This window comes from Lemur catta, chromosome 18 (assembly GCF_020740605.2).
Source record: "Lemur catta isolate mLemCat1 chromosome 18, mLemCat1.pri, whole genome shotgun sequence".
Taxonomy (NCBI): domain Eukaryota; kingdom Metazoa; phylum Chordata; class Mammalia; order Primates; family Lemuridae; genus Lemur; species Lemur catta.
The window spans coordinates 39,316,464-39,340,199 of record NC_059145.1 but is presented as its reverse complement, the minus strand read 5'-3'; the positions used below and the strand labels follow the sequence as shown (position 1 = coordinate 39,340,199).

At 40.5% G+C, this 23,736-nt stretch overlaps 1 protein-coding gene across 1 annotated transcript; it reads left to right on the top strand.

The window, feature by feature from the left end:
- The first annotated feature begins 1,397 nt into the window (after positions 1–1,397).
- On the top strand, positions 1,398–21,902 carry IHO1 (interactor of HORMAD1 1). The gene is made up of 7 exons (XM_045530246.1): positions 1,398–1,453; positions 4,551–4,725; positions 6,197–6,360; positions 9,252–9,300; positions 9,841–9,928; positions 20,345–20,448; positions 20,784–21,902. Exons 1-7 carry the CDS (start codon positions 1,398–1,400, stop codon positions 21,900–21,902), a joined length of 1,755 nt encoding a protein of 584 aa, XP_045386202.1.
- The last annotated feature ends 1,834 nt before the right edge of the window (positions 21,903–23,736 follow it).

Sequence of the window (23,736 nt, the reverse complement as noted above, 5' to 3'; positions counted from 1 at the left end):
GTAGAGGTAGCCATGCCCCCACAGCTCTTACATTCTGTGCTCTCCACAAGATTAGTACCATGTGGATACTGCCAAAATTTACAGCTTATGTCTTTTGCAGCAGCAGGTTGACACCTGGGCTCGCTTGAGCCAGGATTGTGGGTGGCTGAGGAATGCCATGCCAGAGTGTGGAGAGCAGGGACCCAAAGCAGCTCTGGGCAGTGAACCATTGAGGGTACCCTGGGCCTATCACCCCACACCATTCTGCCCTCCTAGAATTCTGGGCCTGTAATGGGAGGGTCAGCCTCAAAGATCTCTGAAATACCTTTGAGGTCATTCTCCCCTTGTCTTGATGCTCCCTTCAATCTGTGCTAATCTCTATCTGTACTAATCTCTTTAGAAAGGATTACTTGGCCACACCCTTGATTTGCTTTCTCAAACACACTTTTTCATCCTTTACATGGCCAGTCAAAATTTTCAAAATCTTTCTGCTTCTGTTTTCTTTCTGTGGTCTATACTTAATATTCTTGCAAAACAAATGGTTGGTTATAATCATTCAAATGCATCTATTTTTCTAGAAAATTACAACAGATTTCCTTAATCAAGGTTAAATTATATAAAAGTATATTAAAATGTCTATTTTCAGAACTTCTGTTTCATTTTACCTAGGTTTGTGTTGGAACAGTATTTGATGTCTGATGGTCTTTATTCCACCATACGTGTGGGAAATCATATTTTCTGATGCCATAATGATAATATATAATCTGATAAATATAAATGTTCTTGTAAGATTGAGGAGACAAAATTTAGAAGTTGATCTTGTTTCTAAAATCTAGGCTATTATGATCATTATAATGAACTCCAGTATATAGCATGTTAAGTTGTCCTTAAGCAGAGTAGGCAAATGCAGAGAGGTGTGGGAAGGCACTTTTGCCCAAAGCACTCCTTCCTTCCTCATGCAGCTTCTGTACTGCCCAAATTCCACAGCTGACTTTGCATTCCAATATCTCATGGTCTGGGGAGAACTAGTCTTGGGAGAGGTAATATAATAGATTAAGTCATTCTTTGGGCCAGGCAATGAAAGATGGAGTTTATTGGTTCTTTCCTAAAAGCAGATTATTAATAGGGTGGCAAGAGAAAAGGGCAAAAGAGCAGAAGATGGAAGGCAAATTTACTGTTTCACAGGTGACTTTGATCTTTCCCTAGTATTAAGATGGATGGGAATTTGTATGCAATTTAACAACAGAAAATACCTGTTTCTGACACATAGGTAATGGAAATTTTCATCAATTGGATGTGAATATAACTGCTGAAATGTCATCTATATATAATAATCACTAGTAATCTCTAGAAAAAATTATACTATGTTAATTTTCTTAATATTTTTCTGTTCTTTCAAATAGTGTTAATCATAAGAAATGAATTTTAATGTCTGGAACATCAAAGAGATGCTCAGTATTCCCTCAGGCTCTGGGTAAGTCTTCTGGTTATATTCTCTGATACTTAAGAGGATCTTACAGTTTCACTGATTTCTTAGAAAGAAGACCCCTTCTTACAAGAATAGAGGTACCCCATACAGCCTCTTCTCCTTGTCTGCCCCTCCTCTGTCATTGCTGCACCTTCCCATACTTGTTTTTTTTCCCCTTTTGCCCATATTCTGATTATAAAAATGAAGTCAATCCAGTTCTGTGTATTAACTGAGTAATGACTCTGTATCCAGCACTGGGCCTATGAGAGTCAGACATGGTCTCACAGCTGGACACTCACCTCAGTTGGGGCAACTGCTATTGAAATAGCAAAGAGCTCTTACAGCACAGGTGTAAAAAAAAAAAAAAAGGGAAGAAAAGAAATAGCAAGGAGCAAAATCAAGACAATGTTAAGATGTGTGTTCAATTGTGTAGTGCTATTTGTATGTATTACGGAGATAAGAGCCACTCCAGCTGTTGACAAGGCTCGTGGAAATATTGCCTCCTCTGCTACTCCACCCAGGTACTTACCCTGGTGTCTACCATCCAGTAATGAGCCTGACATTGGTAATTTAGTGGGTATGCCCTAGTAGTGTATATTTAAGGGATTTCTAATTGCTTTTGGTATACTCTTATCATTGGATAGTTTCTTTCCTCCCTAACACTTTTCTGAAGAGAGTTATTAATTTATCAAAAACCTAGCGTACTGTTTTTTTTCTCAAAGAGAAAAAAAAAGCTTACAGTTGAGACAGAGTAGAGAAAATCTATCTTTAATTCCAGATCATAGATTTAAGATATAAATGCCCCATGATTTCAGTAGGCTTACAGAACTGTTTTGTGTTTGTTTGTTTTTTTTTCCAGCCCAGCTAATTACTCTCTTTGGCCCAAGAGGGGAGTCACAGAGACCTATTTTGAGCAATGATTATGCAAACCATATTACAATACTTGTGTGTAGTCCATTACCTTAGCTATCTCATGAAATGGTTCTGTGAGTAAAAATAATTTCCCTTTGCTATCCTGAACTATTAGAGTTTCTTTTTGTTTTATTAATAATATATTTGAAAGCTGGGCACAGTGGCACACACCTGTAGACCCTGCTATATTTAGAAGGCTGAGGCAGGAGGATTGCTTGAGGCCAGGAGTTCGAGACCAGCCTGAACAACATTGCGAGACCTTGTCTCTAAAAAATAATAATAATGACATTAATAATATGTTTGGTTATATCAACATATAAACAAATAGTTTGTATTAATAATATCAAAGTTCCTTTGGCTTAGAATATGTATTTATATGTTATCTAATCACTTTAAATTTAACATTTGGAAAAGGAATGATTTGTGTGTATATGTGTATGTGTTTTAATGAAAAGCATGTTTTCTCAGGTTACACAACAGCATTAGGTAACACAAATTGCTATAGAGATGTCTTTCAAATTAAAAACTTGAAGACTGTCTTCTCTGTCTACTTACGTTATTTCTGTAGTAGGCTCAGTACACTATGCTCAAGTGTGATTATATCATTAGCATTACTGATATCACCATCCACTTCATATTTGAGGTTTCAAGACTGGCATGGATATCCATGAGAAGCAAGGTGGAAGTTCACAGCTGGAACTATTTAGAGCAAGAAAGGACAAGTCACTAAAAGGGTGAAGGGAACAATATCTTATTTCAAAACCACTTTTTAATGGATCCTTTTATGCACAGATCTGAGTTGATCATATTTTTCAGTCTGGATGAGGCCTGTATTTGTCTGCTTAGGCTGCCATAACAGAATACCATAGACTATGTGGAGGCTGGAAGCCCAGGATTAGGGTGCTAGCATGGTTGGCTTCCTGACTTTCAGGCACCCTATTCTTGCTGTGTCTTCACATAACCGGGATGGGGTAGGTAGGTGGGGGGTGGCACACAAGAGGAAGACAAGGTCTCCATTTTGCTCAGGCTGGTCTCAAACTCATGAGCTCAAGTGATCCGCCCTCCTCAGCCTGCCAGAATGCTAGGATTACAGGCATGAGCTACTGTGTCTGGCCAGAATCATTTTTTAAAAAGATAATATTTAGAAAGCAACCTTTTCTAAAAAAAAAATAATAATAATAAATAAAATAAAAAGACAATATACTTGTTGGGCATGGGGGCTCAAGCCTATAATCCCTGCTACTCGGGAGGCTGATGTGGGAGGATTGTTTGAGGCCAGGAGTTTGAGACAGCCTGGGCAACATAGCAAGACCCCATCTCTAAGAAAAATTTTTAAAAATTCGCTGGACATAGTGGCATACAACTGTAGTCCCAGCTATTTGGGAGGCTGAGGCAGGAGGATCCCTTGAGTCCAGAAGTTCAAGGCTGCAGTGAGTTATGATCACACCACTGAACTCCAGCCTGGGCAACAGAATGAGAGCCTGTCTCTTAAATTAAAAAAAAAAAAAAGAAAGGCTGGGCCTGTATGGCTCACACCTGTAATCTTAGCACTCTAGGAGGCTGAGGTGGGAGGATTACTTGAGTTCAGAAGTGCCAGACCAGCCTGAGCAAGAGTGAGACCCTGTCTCTACTAAAAATAGAAATATCAGCTGGTCAGTGTGACATGTGCCTGTAGTCCCAGCTACTCAGGAGGCTGAGGCAGGAGGATGGCTTGAGCCTCGGAGTTTGAGGTTGCTGTGAGGTATCATGACACCACTGCACTCTAGCTCAGGTGACAAGAGCGAGATTCTGTCAAAAAGAAAAAAAAAAAAGATAATATTCTCTTCCTAGGAAAAGTGTTATGGAATAAGGAAAAAAGAAAATATTCTCTTAATCCCTAAAATTTTATGAACTTTGATTTCCAAGATGGTGTTATAGCCCAGAATGCTATTATATAAGAGATAATGGTGTCCTTTCTATTTGAATTTCTGTCTGGTTGTTCCCAAGTTATTGTAATCAAAATGTGTGGAATTCAGAATTTCCTTGTGTTTCTTTGTAGGTAGTACTGACAGTATGCATGAGACTTAAAAGTTAGAACAAGCTAGCATTCTGCCCAAAATATTCTGAAATAATTCTGAAAATATTTGTGAACTATGATTCCATTTTTTCAGGATATTTGTCCAGTCAATATACTTTTCTTGCTTAATTTCAGGACCACTAAATCATCTAACTGGATTAATAATCAGACTGATTATTCTAGTCTCAGTGATTCCCAATTCCTCTTTGGATCTCAGTTCTGTCCGGAAAATTCAGAGACCCTGTTAGCACCCTTGGACTTTGGTGCCCATCTGAGACATCCAAAACAGTCACAACAGAATTCTCTGGATGTGAGTCTTATTTTCAGAATTTCTCTGCACACATTTCACAGTCATTATGGAGATACACTATAAAGAATACTTATTCTGTTGGAAAATATTCTAGAACTGTACATCTTTAAGAATTGCTCTCCTAAATGGATTTGTGCTTGATTGGTGACTCATTTGACTTGGTAGTCTAAAATGGAAAAAATAGTTATATTTGCAGTTTCTTCTATTACCAAAGCAACATAGAATAGTATCAGTCCCTTGACCATTCCTACGGAGAGGCACACATTGCATGACATTTCCTAAGACTAGTCAATACTGTTGTTTGTGAGAATTTCATAAGAAAAAGGTATTTTCATAAAACAGGAATAATGTAACATAAATTTTATTTTAGTTGGACATTTTTTCCTAAGAAACTTCATGTACTTTGTGGACTTTAGTCAGCTATACTATATTATGTCCTTGAAGAAGGAGGAAATGAGGATTCTGAGGCCCAAGTTAATGAATAAGGAATAGAATGAAGAACAGAGTCTCTTGCAAGAATCCTTGAGTCTTGTGAGTCAAAAATATTTTGATTTTTCTTGGGATCTAGAACTAGGTTGAATTTTATATACAGACTTACCTGCATCAAAAAGAGACTTAATGAAAAAGAGTATGTCAGTACTTTAAGTTAGTAGAATATGCTCTAAGTATTTCAGTACAACAGTTGGTATCTAGTGGTATGAAGGAGTAAATGAATTCCCCAAATGTTTCACAGTAAATTTTGCCTAAGAATGCAGAAAATGGCTTAATATGTGCCAGCATGCCCACTGTTCAGTCCACGTCAAACTTACCAACATGTCTTTAGTTCACTAGCCGCTTAGCAACAGCAATTTGTGTTAAACTTATTAATGTGAAAACTTTAACACATCATCTCAGAGATAGTATAAATAATTATCTCTTGTTGCCTTTAAATTTATGCAATTGATTATAAGCCATTTTAGCTGACATTTTAACTATCTTTAAGCCGACATTTTAAATATAATTTTCTGTTGTATACAAAAATAAAAAGGAAATACTGGCCAGGCGTGGTGGGTCACGCCTGTAATCCTAGCGAGGCTGAGGCGGGAAGATTGCTTGAGGCCAGAACTTTGAGACCAGCATGAGCAAGAGCAAGACCCTATCTCTACAAAAAATAGAAAAAGTAGCCGGGCACAGTGGTGTGTGCCTGTAGTCTCAGCTACTTGGGAGATTGAGTCAGGAGGATCACTTGAGCCCAGGAGTTTGAGGCTGCAGTGAGCTATGATGATGCCACTGCACTCTAGCCTGGGTGACAGAAAAAGACTCTGTCTCAAAAAAAAAAAAAAAGAAATAAAAAGGAAATACTACATGCTATGTTGTTTTTTAGCAATATGGTTTGCACTTAAATGTGACTGCATTATACAGAAAATAGTGAATGCTATAAATGTTTTTATGTGTGAAATGCTATATTGGTATTTTTTTTTTCATTTAACAGAGTGAACCTAGTATTTTCACAAAGTACCAGACAAAACCCCAGCTGTTTGGAGGAGTTACAAAGGATGGAGGCTTATTTCCTCCTCCTTTGTCAGTTGGAAAATCAAAAGGCCTCTTGGAAGAGTTTGAAGAGAAAAAGAAAAGGGCAAAAGACAAATGTGACAGGTATACAAACCTTTCAAGTGGATGAGACAGCACATCTTTTCTGAACAAAACAGGAAACGGCATCTTGATAATCAAATAATTCAATTTTTGCATGATAGCATTGATTTGTTATGGGAATTGGCTTCTGAGATTATGGAGGCCAAGAAGTTCCAGTCTGCATCTGCAAGCTAGGGAACCAGGAATAACGGTGGTATAATTCAGTCTGAGTCCAAAGGCCTGAGAACCAGGAGCTCTGGTGTCCAAGGGCAGAAGATAGATGTCCCAGCTTAAGAAAAGAAAGTGAATTTGCCCTTCTTTGCCTTTTTATTCCATTTTTGCCCTCAACAGATTGGGTGATGCCCACCCACATCCATGGGCAGTCTTCTTTACTTAGTCTTCTAATTCAAATGCTAATCTTGTATGGAAACACACTTACAAACACACCCAGAAATAATGTTTTATCTGTTATCTGGGCATCTTTTAGCCCCATCAAGTCAACACATAAATTAACCATTGCACAGAACTCTTGCCTTTGTAGTTCATCTAATAATTACTCTTTGTCTTCTTGTCAATGTGATTTGTGGTAGATTTGAATATACTGCTACAATTTTGGTTTCTCTAAACAATAATGTTATATTTATTCTGCCTAAAATTCTGCCCTCCAGTTTTCTTTTTAGATCATCAGGATTAGGAAGTTAGATAACATTATTTATTTTAGGGTCAAGAATATAATGCATGAATTCTTAAGTCTTAGTTCAGGCTGATTTTCTCACTTTGAAATGCTGGTATTTCAAAAAATATACCCCACATTTTATACATGTTCTTTTTTTTTTTTTTTTTTTTTGAGACAGAGTCTCACTTTGTTGTCCAGGCTAGAGTGAGTGCCATGGCGTCAGCCTAGCTCACAGCAACCTCAAACTCCTGGGCTCGAGCAATCCTCCTGCCTCAGCCTCCCGAGTAGCTGGGACTACAGGCATGTACCACCATGCCCGGCTAATTTTTTCTATATATATGTATGTTTTTAGCTGTCCATATAATTTCTTTTCTATTTTTAGTAGAGATGGGGTCTTGCTCTTGCTCAGGCTGGTCTCAAACTCCTGAGCTCAAACAATCCTCCCACCTCAGCCTCCCAGAGTGCTAGGATTACAGGCATGAGCCACCACGCCCGGCCTAATTTTTTCTATATAGATTTTTAGTTGGCCAGATAATTTCTTTCTATTTTTTTTAGTAGAGATGGGGTCTCGCTCAGGCTGGTCTCGAACTCCTGACCTCGAGCAATGCACCCGCCTCGGCCTCCCAGAGTGCTAGGATTACAGGCGTGAGCCACCGCGCCCAGCCTCTGGGACATTTTCTTGTATCTCTTTCTATTTTCACTCCTCTCTTATCCTGGATCTCCAATTTTGAGGATGTGCTGGATCTCCTGGATTGATCCTCTAATTTTTTTTAACTTTTCATTTACTTTCCATCTCTTTTGTTTTTTTTTCCATTTTCTATCATATTTGCTTAACTGTATCTTCTAATTATTGTACTTAATTTAAAAATTTCTGCTATTTTAAATTTCTAGCAACTCTTTCTTGTTCTCTACTTTTATAATGTAATAATATTCTGTTCTTAACATCCTTAATTTGTTAACTGTTTTCATTTTTTTTTTTTTTTTTTTTGAGACAGAGTCTCGCTGTGTTGCCCAGGCTAGAGTGAGTGCTGTGGCGTCAGCCTAGCTCACAGCAACCTCAAACTCCTGGGCTTAAGCGATCCTACTGCCTCAGCCTCCCGAGTAGCTGGGACTACAGGCATGCGCCACCATGCCCAGCTAATTTTTTCTATATATATTTTTAGTTGGCCAGATAATTTATTTCCATTTTTAGTAGAGACGGGGTCTCGCTCAGGCTGGTCTCGAACTCCTGACCTCGAGCAATCCACCCGCCTCGGCCTCCCAGAGGGCTAGGATTACAGGCGTGAGCCACCGCGCCCGGCCCAACTGTTTTCATTTTTAATATATTATTTTCAAGTAATGTTCCAATCTCTTTCACATAAAGCGTATGGTTTACAAATTTGGTCTGGTGGAGCACCCAAAAGACTTGGTATGAAAAATTGTCTTTTGGGGTTTCAAAATTTGATATTTGCATTTGTATTTTGTAGATTAAAGCAACAAAATCTATACGGTTTTGTTAATGACAATCCTGTCTGAATCTTCTTTAAGAGCAAGAAATTAGGCAGATGTGGTGGCTCATGCTTGTAATCCCAGCATTTTGGGAGGCTGGGTGGGAGGATTGCTTGAGCTCAGGAGTTTAAGACCAGCCTGGACAATGTAGCAAAACCCCGTCTCTACAAAAAACTTTTTAAAAAATGAGCTGGTTGTGGTGGCATGCACCTGTAGTTCCAGCTACTCGGGAAGCTGAGGTGGAGGATTGCCTGAGCCCAGACATTTGAAGTTACAATGAGCTGTGATGGTGCCACTGCACTCCAGCCTGGGTAACATATTTTTTCCCAAAATTGCTTTTATACTAACCTCATTTTTATAGTCAAAATGGTAATAAGACTAAGATGTATCCAGGAATTTTGGACTACCAGAAAGAAGCTGCTACTACCTTCTGAAACCAGTTTGCCATAAACAAGAAGGGTGGTCTTTTCTACTCTGGCTAACCACTTAAGCTGCTAAAATTTAACCTCACTTAAGATACATAAAAAGTGGATTTTAAAAAGAAAAAAAGTGATTCTCCTTGGAATCAAGGTTATGAACAGTAACTTTTCTGACTGAGCACTAAGGTTTCTCAGGTTCAAGTCTCCAACTCTGAGCAAGCAGTGTTTTGATGCTAACCTAGGTGGAAATCTGCCATATTAATGGAATCAATTGTTAGATATCACTTCAGTATTTCACAAAGATTTGTTTTCCTTTTTCTCTCCTATTTTAGTGAGACTCTATACAACTTTGTTTCCCATGTTAGAGAAAGCATTCACAGGGTAAGTACGGCTACATTTCAAGGAGTTAGACCTTCTTACATTTTAAGAAGTTTAATAGGCCGGGCTCAGTGGCTCACGCCTGTAACCCTAGCATTCCGGGAGGCCGAGGTGGGAGGATCACTCAAGGTCAGGAGTTCGAGACCAGCCTGAGCAAGAGTGAGACCCCGTCTCTATTAAAAATAGAAAGAAATTATCTGGACAACTGAAAATATATAGAGAAAAAAAAATTAGCTGGGCATGGTGGCGCATGCCTGTAGTCCCAGCTACTCGGGAGGCTGAGGCAGAAGGATTGCCTGAGCCCAGGAGTTTGAGGTTGCTGTGAGCTAGGCTGATGCCACGGCACTCTAGCCCAGGCAACAGAGTGAGACTCTGTCTCAAAAAAAAAAAAAAAAAAAAGTTTAATAATTATATTGTATTGGCTTTAGTTCTTGTAGAATAGCAATATTTAAATTATCCCTTTTTAATCATTAAATGACAATTCTCCAGGTTAATAAAATAAGGCAATAGTCTGTGAACTCTTATTAATTTGGGGTTTCTTAGTTACAGACATCTGTGGAAAAGTCTGAGGAACATCTCAGTTCAAGAAGCCAATCTATTTTGGATTCTTTGGAAACTGTGGCCAAGACATGTGAGTGCCTCATGTTTGAGATTATCAGCAGAGGGCACTGGCAAGGGGTAAGCGTGAACTTTCTGACCTCAGCCAGGTTTCCAGTGGTGAGATTCCATACAGGGTTTCAGATGAGAGGGGGTGGGTACATCAGGTTAGTCCTGAAGAAATGTGGGGTTCGCTAAGCTGGGTAGTGGGATTCACCTCTATGTGACAAAGCTGTGGTCCCTTGATGCCTTTTGTGAAGTTCAAATCCCCGACCCAGTAAACCTGCTGCTTCAGGGCAGGTACCTCCACCAGGTTTCTCATCTCACTCAGGGATGCTGCTGAAGTGAATCAGCAGCATCCCTGAGTCCCAGATCAATTGCTGCCTGTGCTGCCTGTAGAGATACTGCTCCCTTAGGAGTTAGAAATACTCCAGTCACCCACTGTTCTTGCTGCCTTGGTTTCAGTGAGAGCTATTTTGTAGCAAATCACATCATTCTCAATTTCAGTTTCAGTTATAGTTTGCTGTTTGTAAAATCCCCTACTCTGCCAATTAGTGATTTACATTTAGATGAAACCATGGGCCTGGCCCTTATAAACAGAAGAGAGCCAATACACAGTTGTCATCAGGTAGATGCTTCCCTAGAATCACCAGTTTCTCAGCAAAATAGTAAGCTGATGACTGTGCATCTGTACTTGTTTGCCTTTGTGTGTTTATTTTTTATTTTAAGCAAGTTAAAGACAACTTATTAAAATGCCATGGGATGGATTGCTCATGATTTACAAAAAATTAATGCCTTTGTGTGGCCTAGAAATTAATCCCCATCTGTTTGCAAAGAAGCACTGTACTGTCTCCTGGCTTTCAACCTGGGTATCCCACACACAGGGCAACTATAGCATCTGTTTGGAAAGTGGTTCTGGAAGCCTAGGACTGTTAACCCCACAAGAAGTAGCAGAGCAGAGAACAGAAGCAAATCAGGGATGCTTCCTTTGTATAACATGATAGAATAACTCATTTGTAAGTGCCCAAGGAAAGCACTCTGGTTTTTGTTCTACATTTAAAACTGGGCGAAGTACTAAAAGGAGGATTACGGCAAAAGTGTGACATTTAAGTCCCAGAAAAGAGAATGGAAGTGCCCAAGACCCCAGTACAAGATCAAGGGAGAGAGAGGACTAGAACTGAATCTGCCTTATAGTAGGTACAGGGATCCTGATCCTTTGCCCCTGATAGTTACCTCATTTTCAGAGGGTAAGACTCAGAAGGGGGAGCCACACTAAGAAGGCAAACAGTAACAAACACAGTGGCATCATATTGGTTAGGATAGGTCATTCTTCAAAATGGGCACAAATAGTCTGTCCAGAATCATTCCCTTTCTTGTTACACAATGATAAGGAGCAGAAAATTAGCCGCTGAGAGAGGAACCAGACAAATCCTCTATCATATGGCCAGGCCCAGTCCTGCTGGCCTAGAATAATAAACTCCACTCAGTACATTCTGCAGACTTTCAGTCTGTACTCACTGTACTCAACAGGGATGGGGAAGTAATGATACTGTGTGGAAGTACTGTCTTGTGTCATTATGCAGTCAGTGTCTTCATAGAATGAGGTCATGAAATCTTTTCCCAGTCTGCCTGCCCAACCAGAAGGGTCACTGTAGCCATCTAATCTAACTCCTCCTGTTCTTCAGCTCAGGACACCAAGGACCAGAGTAATAAACTGAATTACCAAGGCCACCTACATCCTACTTTACCTTGAGTTTAGGTAGACCAATTAAATGAAGAGTAGTATTTTCACCTGATAGGTGTTACCTCTATTGCAAAATATGATAATTAGGAAAATAAAAAGGATCAGCCACTATCAAAATCAGAAAATGCCTCTTTTGGAAAATAGATAACTTTATACATCAGAATAAATTTCATATGAGTCAATATATTAAGTATAATGATTAAATCATAAAAAGAACAAGAAGAAAACATGGTCATCATTTTTATAATTTTAGAATGAGAAGAGCCTTTCCAAGCAAAATACATATAATTGTTAAGAATGAGATCCATTTATATGAACATGGTGGAATGGAAATATCTGTTCATTGTTAAATTTTAACAACAAGGTGCTGTTCTCGTGCACAGTTTGCTCCAAGACACATCTTCTTGGGGAGTGTGACAAGCCAGTGAGAATTGTGAAGGGTGTCCCTAAGAAAAGGTAGGGGCTAAGGGGTCTCCTCTCATACAAGGAGACTCCCAGATCCTTCCTCAGGCTCTTACCAGCACAGCAGGAAGAACAAAACTAGAGTAAAAGGAAAATCACTGGCCATCAATGGAAAAGCATTCCTTTCCAAATTGCATCAGAATCTGATCTCATCTCAATTGAGCCCTTGTCACATTGCTAAAATATTATAGAAATGAATTTTTTTAAATCTTCTTAACAAAAAAACAGAGATATTCTCCAAAATATGGAAATGGATTTTAAATGGTATTTTTACACAAAAGCTAAAAATATCTGTTTATAGTCAAATCAGAAATGAAATTAGTCCTCTTCTAGAGACACATACACAGGATCTATAATGTATACACATACACAGACATGCACATGTATTAGTGTAAAATTCCAGAAACTGCTAATATTGTTGTGTTTTTTTTTTTTTTGAGACAGAGTCTCACTCTGTTGCCCGGGCTAGAGTGAGTGCCGTTGCATCAGCCTAGCTCACAGCAACCTCAAATTCCTGGGCTCAAGCGATCCTACTGCCTCAGCCTCCCGAGAAGCTGGGACTACAGGCATGCGCCACCATGCCCAGCTAATTTTTTCTATATATATTTTTAGTTGGCCAGATAATTTATTTCTATTTTTAGTAGAGACGGGGTCTCGCTCTTGCTCAGGCTGGTCTCGAACTCCTGACCTCGAGCGATCTGCCCACCTCGGCCTCCCAGAGTGCTAGGATTACAGGCATGAGCCACTGCGCCCGACCTGTTTTGTTTTTTTTTTCCGAGACAGTCTCACTGTGTTGCCCGGGCTAGAGTGCCGCGGGATCAGCCTAGCTCACAGCAACCTCAAACTCCTGGGCTCAAGCGATCCTCCTGCCTTAGCCTCCCGAGTAGCTGGGACTACAGGCATGTGCCACCATGCCTGGCTAATTTTTATATATACATATATTTTTAGTTGTCCAGCTAATTTCTTTCAATTTTTTTTAGTAGAGACGGGGTCTCGGTCTTGCTCTTGCTCAGGCTGGTCTTGAACTCCTGAGCTCAAATGATCCGCCTTCTTTGGCCTCCCAGAGTGCTAGGATTACAGGCGTGAGCCACCGTGCCCGGGCTGCTAATATTGTTAAATCTGGAAGTAGGATCCAAGATTCACAGGGGAGAGAGATGCGATCATTTTTCTTTTTTCTTTATTTATTTGATTAGTTTTTGTGGATCTCCTCCCCACCAATTCTCAATTCTCTTCAGTTTGTTTTCTGTTGTTGTTGTTGAAATAGAATCTTGCTCTGTCTCCCTGGGAAGAGTGCAGTGGCATCACTGTAGCTCACGGCAACCTCCACTTCCTAGGCTCAAGCTATATGCTCCTGCCTCAACCTCCAGAGTAGCTGGGACTACGGGCTCCCGCCACAATGCCTGGCTAATTTCTCTATTTTTAGTAGAGATGGGGTCTCACTCTTGCTCAGGCTGGTCTTGAACTCTTGAACTCAAGTGAACCTCCCACCTCGGCCTCCCAGAGTGCTAGGATTACAGGTGTGAGCCACTGTGCCCAGCCAAGTCAATCATTTTTCATTGTATGCCTGTTTATCCTGTTATGATTTTGAGTTATTTTCATAATGCAAAAAATTTTTTAAAGAGAAAAAATGGATAGATTTTGGAAGTAATGAGCTCCATGCAAAAGCTCTTGTAAAGGAGAAGACCTCAAACGTATGGTTCCCTGGGGACAAGGACCAAATGTGTGGGACCACAATCGGATGCTTTATGAGCACTTAATCCAGAATCAAACATTTTGGTTGCCTTTCTTATCCTCTGCTTTTGTGAGGGTCGGTGATGTCCACTGTTGCTAAGAAACATTGCTATTTAGGAACTCTTCTAGGGAAGGATAATTACATTTGCTCCCTGCTATAAATATCTACATGGATGTCTGAAAAATATTTGACTAATTGAGTTTAGGAGCAGGAATCCAGTACATAAGTAAACAGCCTCTTTCTAATTGATTGACACATTGGAATTTAACTTGTACTTGTGTTGAGAAGGAGGAGAAAATTTGCTTTCTAAAAAATTCTTACTTTTTAAAAATGAAGTTGAATGTTTTATTATTAAATTGTGTCTTATTTTGCTGCAAAGCTGTTGCTTCACTGTATAAAAATAACACCAGCCAATGCAGTATAATACAAAATTAAGATAGTATTGTTCTTCATCTGACACTGTACAACTAACAAAAACTTTTCTCTACTCCCAGTTATTTTCAATGGAAAGATCCTTAAGTATTTTGACCCAAATCTAGGGATAGATTTAATCAAGTTATAATATTATATAAGGCTTAAGATAATATTATCTTTGTATCACATAATTTTAATAATTTTTACCATGGACAATTTCATGTATTTTGAATGTTATAACTAGTGCCTAGAGTATAGCCTAAAAATCATAGGGTATTGTGAAAAAGATGCATATTGTGTTTATCTGTAATCATTAGAAAGTTAAGCAGTGTTTTCTTCCAGTAGCAGTATTGCCAATAGTTTCTTTTCCCATTGTTATTGCTAAAAGTTGCTATTTTCAGACTTCTATCTATCACTAATTTCAGATAACAATGCTGAATTGAGTTGTTTCATACTAGTTTATTTAGGGGTTCCATTTTCACTCCTCATTAGGTTTTACTTAGTGGTCTTATATGCTTCTTCACTCATCAGTTCATCTAATTCTGAAGGGTTACTCAGTGTCACCTTGATCAGCCAACCATCTTCATAATAAAAATTGTTGACAAATTCTGGGTTTTCTGCAAGAGCTCCATTAATTTTGGCTACTTCTCCCAATAGTGGAGAATAGAGTTCATTAATAGTTTTCACACTTTCCAAAGCACCAAAGTCATCTTGTTGTTCAATTTTGTCCCAACTTCAGGGGACTATAGAAAACAACATCTCCCAAAGCTTCCTGTGAAAAATTACTGGACCCAATTTTTTTAAAACTATGGTAAAATACACATAACATAAAATTTATACTATCTGGGGGATGGGCACACTTGTAACTTTGACTCCAATGGTATAAAAGGAATTTATGGGCTGGGCACGGTGGCTCACGCCTGTAATCCTAGCCCTCTGGGAGGCCGAGGCAGGTGGATTGCTCAAGGTCAGGAGTTTGAGACCAGCCTGAGCGAGACCCCATCTCTACTAAAAATAGAAATAAATTATCTGGACAACTAAAAGTATATATAGAAAAAATTAGCCGGGCATGGTTGTGCATGCCTGTAGTTCCAGTTACTCGGGAGGCTGAGGCAGTAGGATCGCTTAAGCCCAGGAGTTTGAGGTTGCTGTGAGCTAGGCTGACGCAGCGGCACTCACTCTAGCCCGGGCAACAAAGTGAGACTCTGTCTCAAAAAAAAAAAGGAATTTATGTAACCAAAATGTTTGTACACCTGTAACATTCTAAAATTTAAAAAAAAATTTTAGACATAAAATTTACCATTTTTACTGATTGTTGCAAGACTGGCTTGTCTATTCCTAGTCACATAAAAACATAAAATTTATTATTTTTACTGCTTTTTGCAAGACTGGCTTGTCTATTCCTAGTAACAACAGGCTTTTTTCTTTTTTTGCCTCAGAACTTTTGTACACACTCTTTCCTCTACCTGAATGACTTTCTTCTGATCTTTGCAGGGCTGGCTCCTTTTTATTGTTCTGGTTTCACATTAACTGTCTCCATCTCTGATGACCTTATCTAAAGTAGGTGGTCCCACCCACTTATTTTTGTCATAATCCCTATCATAGCATCAATTACAATTTGTATTAATTTATGTGCATGTTTACTTACTTGTTTATTGTTATTTTTGTCCTCCTCTAGACTGCAAAATTCATGTAGGTAGACTGTTTTGTTCAAAATTGTTTCCCATGCTCCTAGCACAGTGTCTGACAGTAAACTTTCAGATAAAACTGTAAATCTCCAGTTAATAGGTTCAAACAGGCCAGGTACAATGGCTTCACGCCTGTAATCCTAGCAAATTGGGAGGCTGAGGCCGGAGGATCATGTGATGCCAGGAGTTCAAGACTAGCCTAGGCAACAATGAGACTCTGTCTCTAAAAAAAAAAAAAAAAAGAATTAGCTAGGTGTGGTGGCATGTAGGTGGCCACCTACACTAGAAGTCCCAGTTACTCAGGAGGCCAAGGCAGAAGGCTCACTTGACCCCAGGAGTTAGAGGTTGCACTGAGCTATGATGATGCCACTGCACTCTACCTCAGGCAACAGAGAAGCTGTCTTGAAAAAAAAAATGTTCGATCACATTGGGAATTCTTTCCATTTCATTTTCTCATTAGACATCCTGTATGGAGCTTTTCAGTCTTCCAGCTCCAGATTGGGCAGATTAGTCATTAGGTCTGTGGCACTGCCATTTTCCTAGTCAAAGGACTTCTCCATTATTCTGGGAATTCTATTTTTTCCATCGCATCTTTTATCCCTTTGTTTCTTTGTATTCCGTTTGTTTGCACTTGTGTTTTGGTGATACATGTCTTCTAGTAGCTCTTTGACAAGGGGTATATGGGAGGTAACTTTTGTGATACCTTGCATGTTTGAAAATGTCTTCTGTCTCCTCTTGGGTATAGAATTCTAGATTGGAAAAACTTTGCCCTCAGAATTTCTAAGGCATTGCTCCATTGTCTTAAAATTCTAGTTTGCCTGGTGAAATGTGCAGTACTATTCTGTTCCTTAATCCTTTACATCTTAGCTGGATGGTTCCTCCCTGGACCTCCCTTTATGTATACTTTTCAAGTCTCCTCTTTTCCTTGATATTCTGAGAATCAACCAAAAAAAGTGCCACAAGCCCTAATTCAGCAAGGCAGCAGAAATTAACAAAATACATAATGGAAAAAAGTATCCCATTTATAAAATCAACACAGAAGATAAACTACCCAGAAATAAACTTAACAAGGACACAAAACTCACCCATCTTTTTCTTTTTTTTTTCTGGCTCTGGGTCTTCTTTAAAAAGGCCTTCCTCACAACAAGGTTATACACAATTTCCAACATGTTTCCTTCTGGTACTGTTATATTAATAGTTTACTTAATTATGCTAAAATTGTTAATCTATCTAGAATTTATGTTAATATAAGAAATCTGAAATGTAAGCCTCCTTTTAGGTAAGGAATTATGTTTTATTTTAGAGAGACTGTGAAGTAAAACACTTGAACTTAAAAGAACCATTATCTCTGCAAGAAGGCTGTCCAGTAAAGAAATAAGAAAAGAGGCCGGGCGCGGTGGCTCACTCCTGTAATCCTAGCACTCTGGGAGGCCAAGGCGGGTGGATTGTTTGAGCTCAGGAGTTCGAAACCAGCCTGAGCAAGAGCGAGACCCCGTCTCTACTAAAAATAGAAAGAAATTATCTGGCCAACTAAAAAATATATATAGAAAAAATTAGCCGGGCATGGTGGCACATGCCTGTAGTCCCAGCTACTCGGGAGGCTGAGTCAGTAGGATCGTTTAAGCCCAGGAGTTTGAGGTTGCTGTGAGCCAGGCTGACGCCACGGCACTCACTCTAGCCCGGGCAACAAAGTGAGACTCTGTCTCAAAAAAAATAAATAAATAAATGAAAAAAGAAAAGAACCTTTATTTAGGTACCACGTGGTTAATCCATTTGATATGATAAAAGACAAAAGAGACCAGAATAGTTAGAACTAGGACCAAACAAAAGCACCTATTGACTAATCAAATTGAGACTAAATTTGAACTTCTTATCCTGTCCTTCTGAGCACCAGATGTACTCTGGTTTTCCTTCCATTTATTGTGAAGAGTTAACTCCCTTGTTACCAAATTGTTTTTTACCCATCTAAAATGAAAAAAATTTGTCAAGAACCTTGAAACATGCTTTAAATAGTTATGAGAAGACAAAAAGAATATCTGGGGTATTATTCCTGATTATTTGTAAATTGTACTTGTTACACATTTAAAATGTATGTGAACTTGGAATAGTTTCCCTGTGCTTTACCTCTTAGAGCTCTTCTCCAAAGTAGAAAAAGCCAGAAAAAGGATTTTGAAGTGGCCATTATAATAGTCCTCTTCTGCAAGAGTTTGAAATAGGCCAGGTGTGGTAGCTCATGCCTATAATCCTAGCACTTCTGGAGGCTGAGGCAGGAGGATCACTTGAGCTCAGGTAGTTCAAGACCAGCCTGAGCAAGAGTGAGACCCCATCTCTACAAAAAATAGAAAAATCAGCTGGGTGTGGTGGCATGTGCCTGTAGTCCCAGCTACTCAGGGGGCTGACTGAGGCAGGAGGATCCCTTGAGCCCAGGAGTTTGAGGTTGCAGTGAGCTACAATGACATCACTACACTCTAGCCCTGGCAACACAGTAAGACTCTGTCTCCAAAAAAAAAAAAAGACTTTGAAATAAGCCTGAATGAGAAGTAAAAGAACTTCAGATCTTTTCTAAACTAAATCATATTATGGAGCTTTGATATTAACAGGATTATGGTAGAGATTTGAGTTACTTATCTTGTAAATGGCTACTCAGTTTGTCCCAATGCTATGATTGAATAATCCATCTTTTTTCCACTGATTTAAAACCCACCCCCCCCTTTTTTTTGAGACATATCTCTCTCTGTCACCCAGGCTAGAGTGCAGTGGTGTGATCATAGCTCACTGTAACCTCAAATTCCTGGGCTCAAGTAATCCTCCTGCCTCAGCCTCCCCAGTAGCCGGGACTACAGGTTTGCTTGCACCACCATGCTCGGCCATAAAATCCCCTAAAATTTGGGTCATTTCTGCTCTCTATTCTGTTCTTTCATCCTCCAGTTTATCATTGAAATTATTAAAAAAGTGCTTCTTTTTAAAGAGAAAATGTAATCATGCAAACTCTCTGCTTAACTGTGTCTGTGAATACAGTCTAGAATCAAGTCCACAAATCTTTCCATGGCCCACATACTCCTCTATCCAGCTGTGGCCTACCTCCCAGCCCTGTGCTCACCATGCTTTGCCACACTGATCTCATGGTTCCTCTTTTTGGAACATATTCTTTTTTCTGTTGGCAACATTCTTTCTTCCATGGGTTAATGATAATTCAGTTAAATACCAGTTCCTGAGGGAAATCTTACCCCTGAGATCGACTAGGTCTGCCTGTTACATGGTCTCAAGCTTGGTATACCTTCCTTTAGAGCACTTATTATATCTATAAATAGTTATTTGTATAATTACTTATTATCTACCTATTTTCTCTGATTAGATTGTAATTTCAAGAAAGCTTTAATCTGTCCTGATCATGGTTATTTTCATAATGCCTGGCACATAGTATGTGCTCATTAAACATTTGTTGAATAAATGTAAGAGCAGCTTCACATGACCTATAGTTTAGCAAGAGAATGGCAACAATTAATTGCAATACAATGTGTCATTAAATAAATGTGCGGGTGTATGTATAGAATCTGCCCATGCATCCTAGGGAACCCAGCCTGTGAAAAATAAAATTAAAAAAAAATTTCTCATGCAAAAGAGGAAAATCAATATCAGTCCTGCTGTGGTTAGCACCCAGTCCCCTAGTTTATTCGGGTCCAAGAGTAAACGGGATAAATAAGTGAAGGGCTATCAGTGATGGTAGGGCACACACATGGTGGCACAAGCAGAGAAGGTGCACCCAAGCTGCGTGGGAAATGGTGTTTTCTGAGAAGGTGACTGCTGAGAGCAGAAGGAAGAATAGGAATTAGTTGAGCTAAGGTGGTGTCTGGGGAGAGGGGTGGGTGACAGGGATAGAAACAAGACTCCTCCAAGCTAAGGAAACAGCTCGCACAAAGGCCAGTGGTAAGAGAGAAATTGCTCAGAAAACAGAGCCTAGGGATGAGGAGGAGGAGAAGTGAGTAAAGGGAAGTGAAGTGAGCCCAGGTCTTATTAGCCAATTTAAAGATTTAGATTTTGTCCAGTGGCCGGTGGAGTGCCATTGAAAATTTCAGTGAAGGTTTTAGAGGGGTCATTCTATATTTTATAAAGATCACTCTAATGATGGGGCCTGGAAGGAAAGCCATGGGGGAGGCTGGTGTTGTCATCTGGGCAACAGATTCTCAGGGTCTGAGGTGCTGAGGTTGGGTCTGGCCTGGCCAGAATCTTCTCAGGGAGGGAGGGAAGAAGAGACTGGATCAACCTCTGGGAGGGCAGAACCCTGAGTGCTAGCAGAGAAGACTCAAGTGGTCCATGTGTGCATACAGCTCCTCCCTTTAACTGCTATGGTCTGGGCAGGTGGGGCACCCATAGTCTTCATGAGGTGAACTGTCATTGTTTTGTATTTAGTGCAAGAGACTGCACGGGCCCAGAATGACCTGGTATTTGAGGCAGTACAGGACAAAGGCAACACGGAGCAGGCCATCCTTGAGATGCAGAGGAGATTTGAAGCTGTAAGTGTAAACCCCAACCGCTTTCCTCAAGTGCATTTTTGGCTTTGTCACTAGACCCAGAGAGACACCTTTGAAGTTGCAGATTTTCAGCCAAGGCCAGAGGCTAGTACGGGCCCCTTGGTAATGGGCCATCGTATAGGTTAGCTTCCTTCCCCCAAGGTTCCCTGGCATGATGTGGGCCCTAGGGGCCCAGTTCCAGAGTGTGGTCATGTTTTCCCTGTGAGGTGCCCTGCAAGGGGCAAGCCTTGGTTCTGCTAGCACATCCGTTGATCTGTTCGCATGTTTTATTGTGCATTCTGACTTGTTCTGTCCTTTTTCTCACTGCCTCTCCCCAGAGAGAAGCAGAGTTTATAGAAATGAAATCCAACTTGAAGCACCTTGAAGCTCTAGTTGTCCAGCAGAGTAAGGACTTCCAGCAGCTTTGTGACCAGCTAGGCCAGCTGAATATGCCCAGTGTCCTAGCAGAGCTGAAGAGATGGATCTCAGCGCCTCGGGTACCTGGGCATGTGAAAGACAGCACTTCTCAGACATCACCACCTCTGGCCCAGAGCCTCAATCTCACCAGGCAAGAAAAATACACCTCTACGGAACCAGTTAAATGGCAGGCCGGGGCCCCCTCTACTGTGTGGAATCCCAGTATGGGCTCCCCAAGGCCTGAAGAATTTGGTGTCTGGGGTGAAAGAGCAAAGAACGATGCTCTCCAAGAAGAGGATGCACTGCCGACAGTTGGGCCCCATAAAGGACATGGGCATGTAAAGGACAAGGCAGTGCAGACTAACTGCAAGAATTCTAATACAGGTCCTAAGAACCATGGCTCCGGCATCTCAGGCCACAAAGTTCCTGGTGTCAAGGACCCAGTTTCTCAAGGAGCCTCACAGTTCATGTCCCCGGACTTAAACAACTTTGCGATCAGCACTAAGAACGCCTGCCAAAAGTATCAAGCCAAAAGCATGTTTTTGGGTGACCCGTGTGAACAGTTGGTGACTAAACAGAAAGGCAGGACTGTAGAAAGGTGGGGAAAAGGCAAGAACCAGCAGCCCAGGAAAGCCCACAAAGGCAGGCTTCTAGCCAGGAAGACAGAACAAACCCCAAGGAAGACCTGTGTTTTCAATTCTAAATATCAGAGTCCTCAGCCGCTAGTTTCTGGCTTACAAAGGCTCCCGCTGCGGCAGCAGGAACCCCTTGCTCAGCCCCTGCATCTGCAGCGCCCCAGGAGTCCCACAAAGCCAGTCATGCCCAGTAAGACAGGAAAGGCAGTGCAAGGGAGCCTCTCGCAGCTCAGCGGGTGCTCTTCCCAAGACAACAGGCTGCTTTCCAGCAGTTCCCAGAGGGACCACCAGATGAGCTGGTTCAGTGACCTCAACATTGGAAGTTCAGAGCCCTCTCTGTGCAAGGAGCCAAGGAAGAATTTGCTTTATGACCTGGGTTTTGATAGCAGTGATGATGGCTTCTGACGAGCCCACAGTGACTTCAGCTGATGGTTTATTGGTCTCAGTTAGAAAGACAAATTGCAGAACACTTGGGCTGACCAACAGCAGAAAGACCCTGAAGCCTGCCTGGGATACTCAGGGTCAGAGGCCCTGCTTGGGTGGGGTCACTGGGGTGCAGGGGCAGATCCAGCACTCTGGATACCAGGTGCTGACCATGACAAGGGCGTAAGAGATAAGTGCATCCTTATTTATTGGAATGAAATGTGTGAAGACAGCAGTGATGCGAGCTGGGGCTGCTTCCTGGTTGTGGGGCATTGGCAGGAGGGTGGCTGTGCTTGGTTAAGGGGGCAGGCTTCCTTATGGAATATTGTGTAGCAGCAGAAACGCTCTCATAAAACTGTTGCTATGGCAGCATGACTCCCAAACAATGTTTTTGGTCTTCAAAATATTCCCTACACATGACCAATACCTTTCCGGGCCTCAGGATTTTTTTTCTTTCTTATTTTAATCCAATTACACTGCCAGAGTGTTTGTATTTTTCATCAGTGGACACATTACAGGACACACTAAGTCCACCTTCTCGCAAACAGAGAAAAAGTGTTAAGGCTGCCAATGAAATAGGTGACAGGTACCAAACAAATGTCCACAGCACTATTGTTCTCAAGCTATTTTTCTTCCTGGCTGTTTTTTCCCCTGTTCTGTTTTTCAATCACTCTTTTAAAACTAATGATAGTGTCTGTAGGTCCTGTATTATTTCTGAAGAGCAGTGGGCTTATATGAGACTTTGGCTTTCCATTTATATCTTTTGGAAGTTTTTGAATTTTTCTAACACCTATATATTTCTTTTGTAATCAGAAATAAAGATAAAACCTTTTAAAAACATATATTTTTTCTTTCAAGGTTATTGAACTGATTTCCCAGTTTAAACTCTTAAGTTTACTTATGAAATCAAATAGGTAAGATGCGTACCATCTTTTTAGTCCCTAAGGCTCTCACAGGATGATTTTGAATAAACAACACCCCATTCAAACTGGGTTGTCTTTCTTTTCCTGTATTGTATGAAAGTAAAAATCCCCATGGAATCTATGGTTTCCAGAATTTGCCCATTTCCAAACCAGTATGGTAAATGACATTGGGGCCACTGAGTGGAACATTGTTAAAAAGCAATGGTTCTTGATTTCTTATTTTAAAAATTATTTACATTATTTTCAGGGATGTGTGTCCCATAAAAGTCTAGAGGAGTTGAATTTGCCTGTGACACCTTTGGCAGGGATGCCAGACACCAGCCTACTGTTCTCACTCTCATTTCCAGATGAAGAGCTTCCTGTGGCCTGTAGCTGGGAGCCACAGGAACCCTCTCTGAGGCCAGTTAAGTTCAGATACGGGCTGTGCCTCAGGTTGCCCTGGCCTCTCCAATCCCTGTGGGCCTCATTGAATGTCTGCTCACCCTGCCCTCTGCCACCTTCCACTGCCTTCCCTGCTGGTTTTCATTGCTTGCACAAAGAAAGTATGGAAGGAAAATATCCAACCTCACAATGGGTTCCTTCCAGCCCTTTTCTAACTTCAGTTGCCTATTGAGCTGCTAGCATGAAGCTTGTAGGCCAGAGGGGTCTGTATCTAGAAATCTTTTATTACTCTTAAGTTGGACAGTTTAATATTTAGTTATTTTAATTCTAAGTTGAGACCCTGTTGAGAGAACTCCATCAATATTTATGACTGTGGCCTTCTTATTGAAGGGTCTGTCCAACTTTGAAATGCCAAAGCATTTCATGTAACCCTTTGTTCCTTGATTCTGCTGTGAGTTATGAAATCCTTATTTTTTCTGAAGTATTTCATTTTGTGTAACAAAGTTACAGTC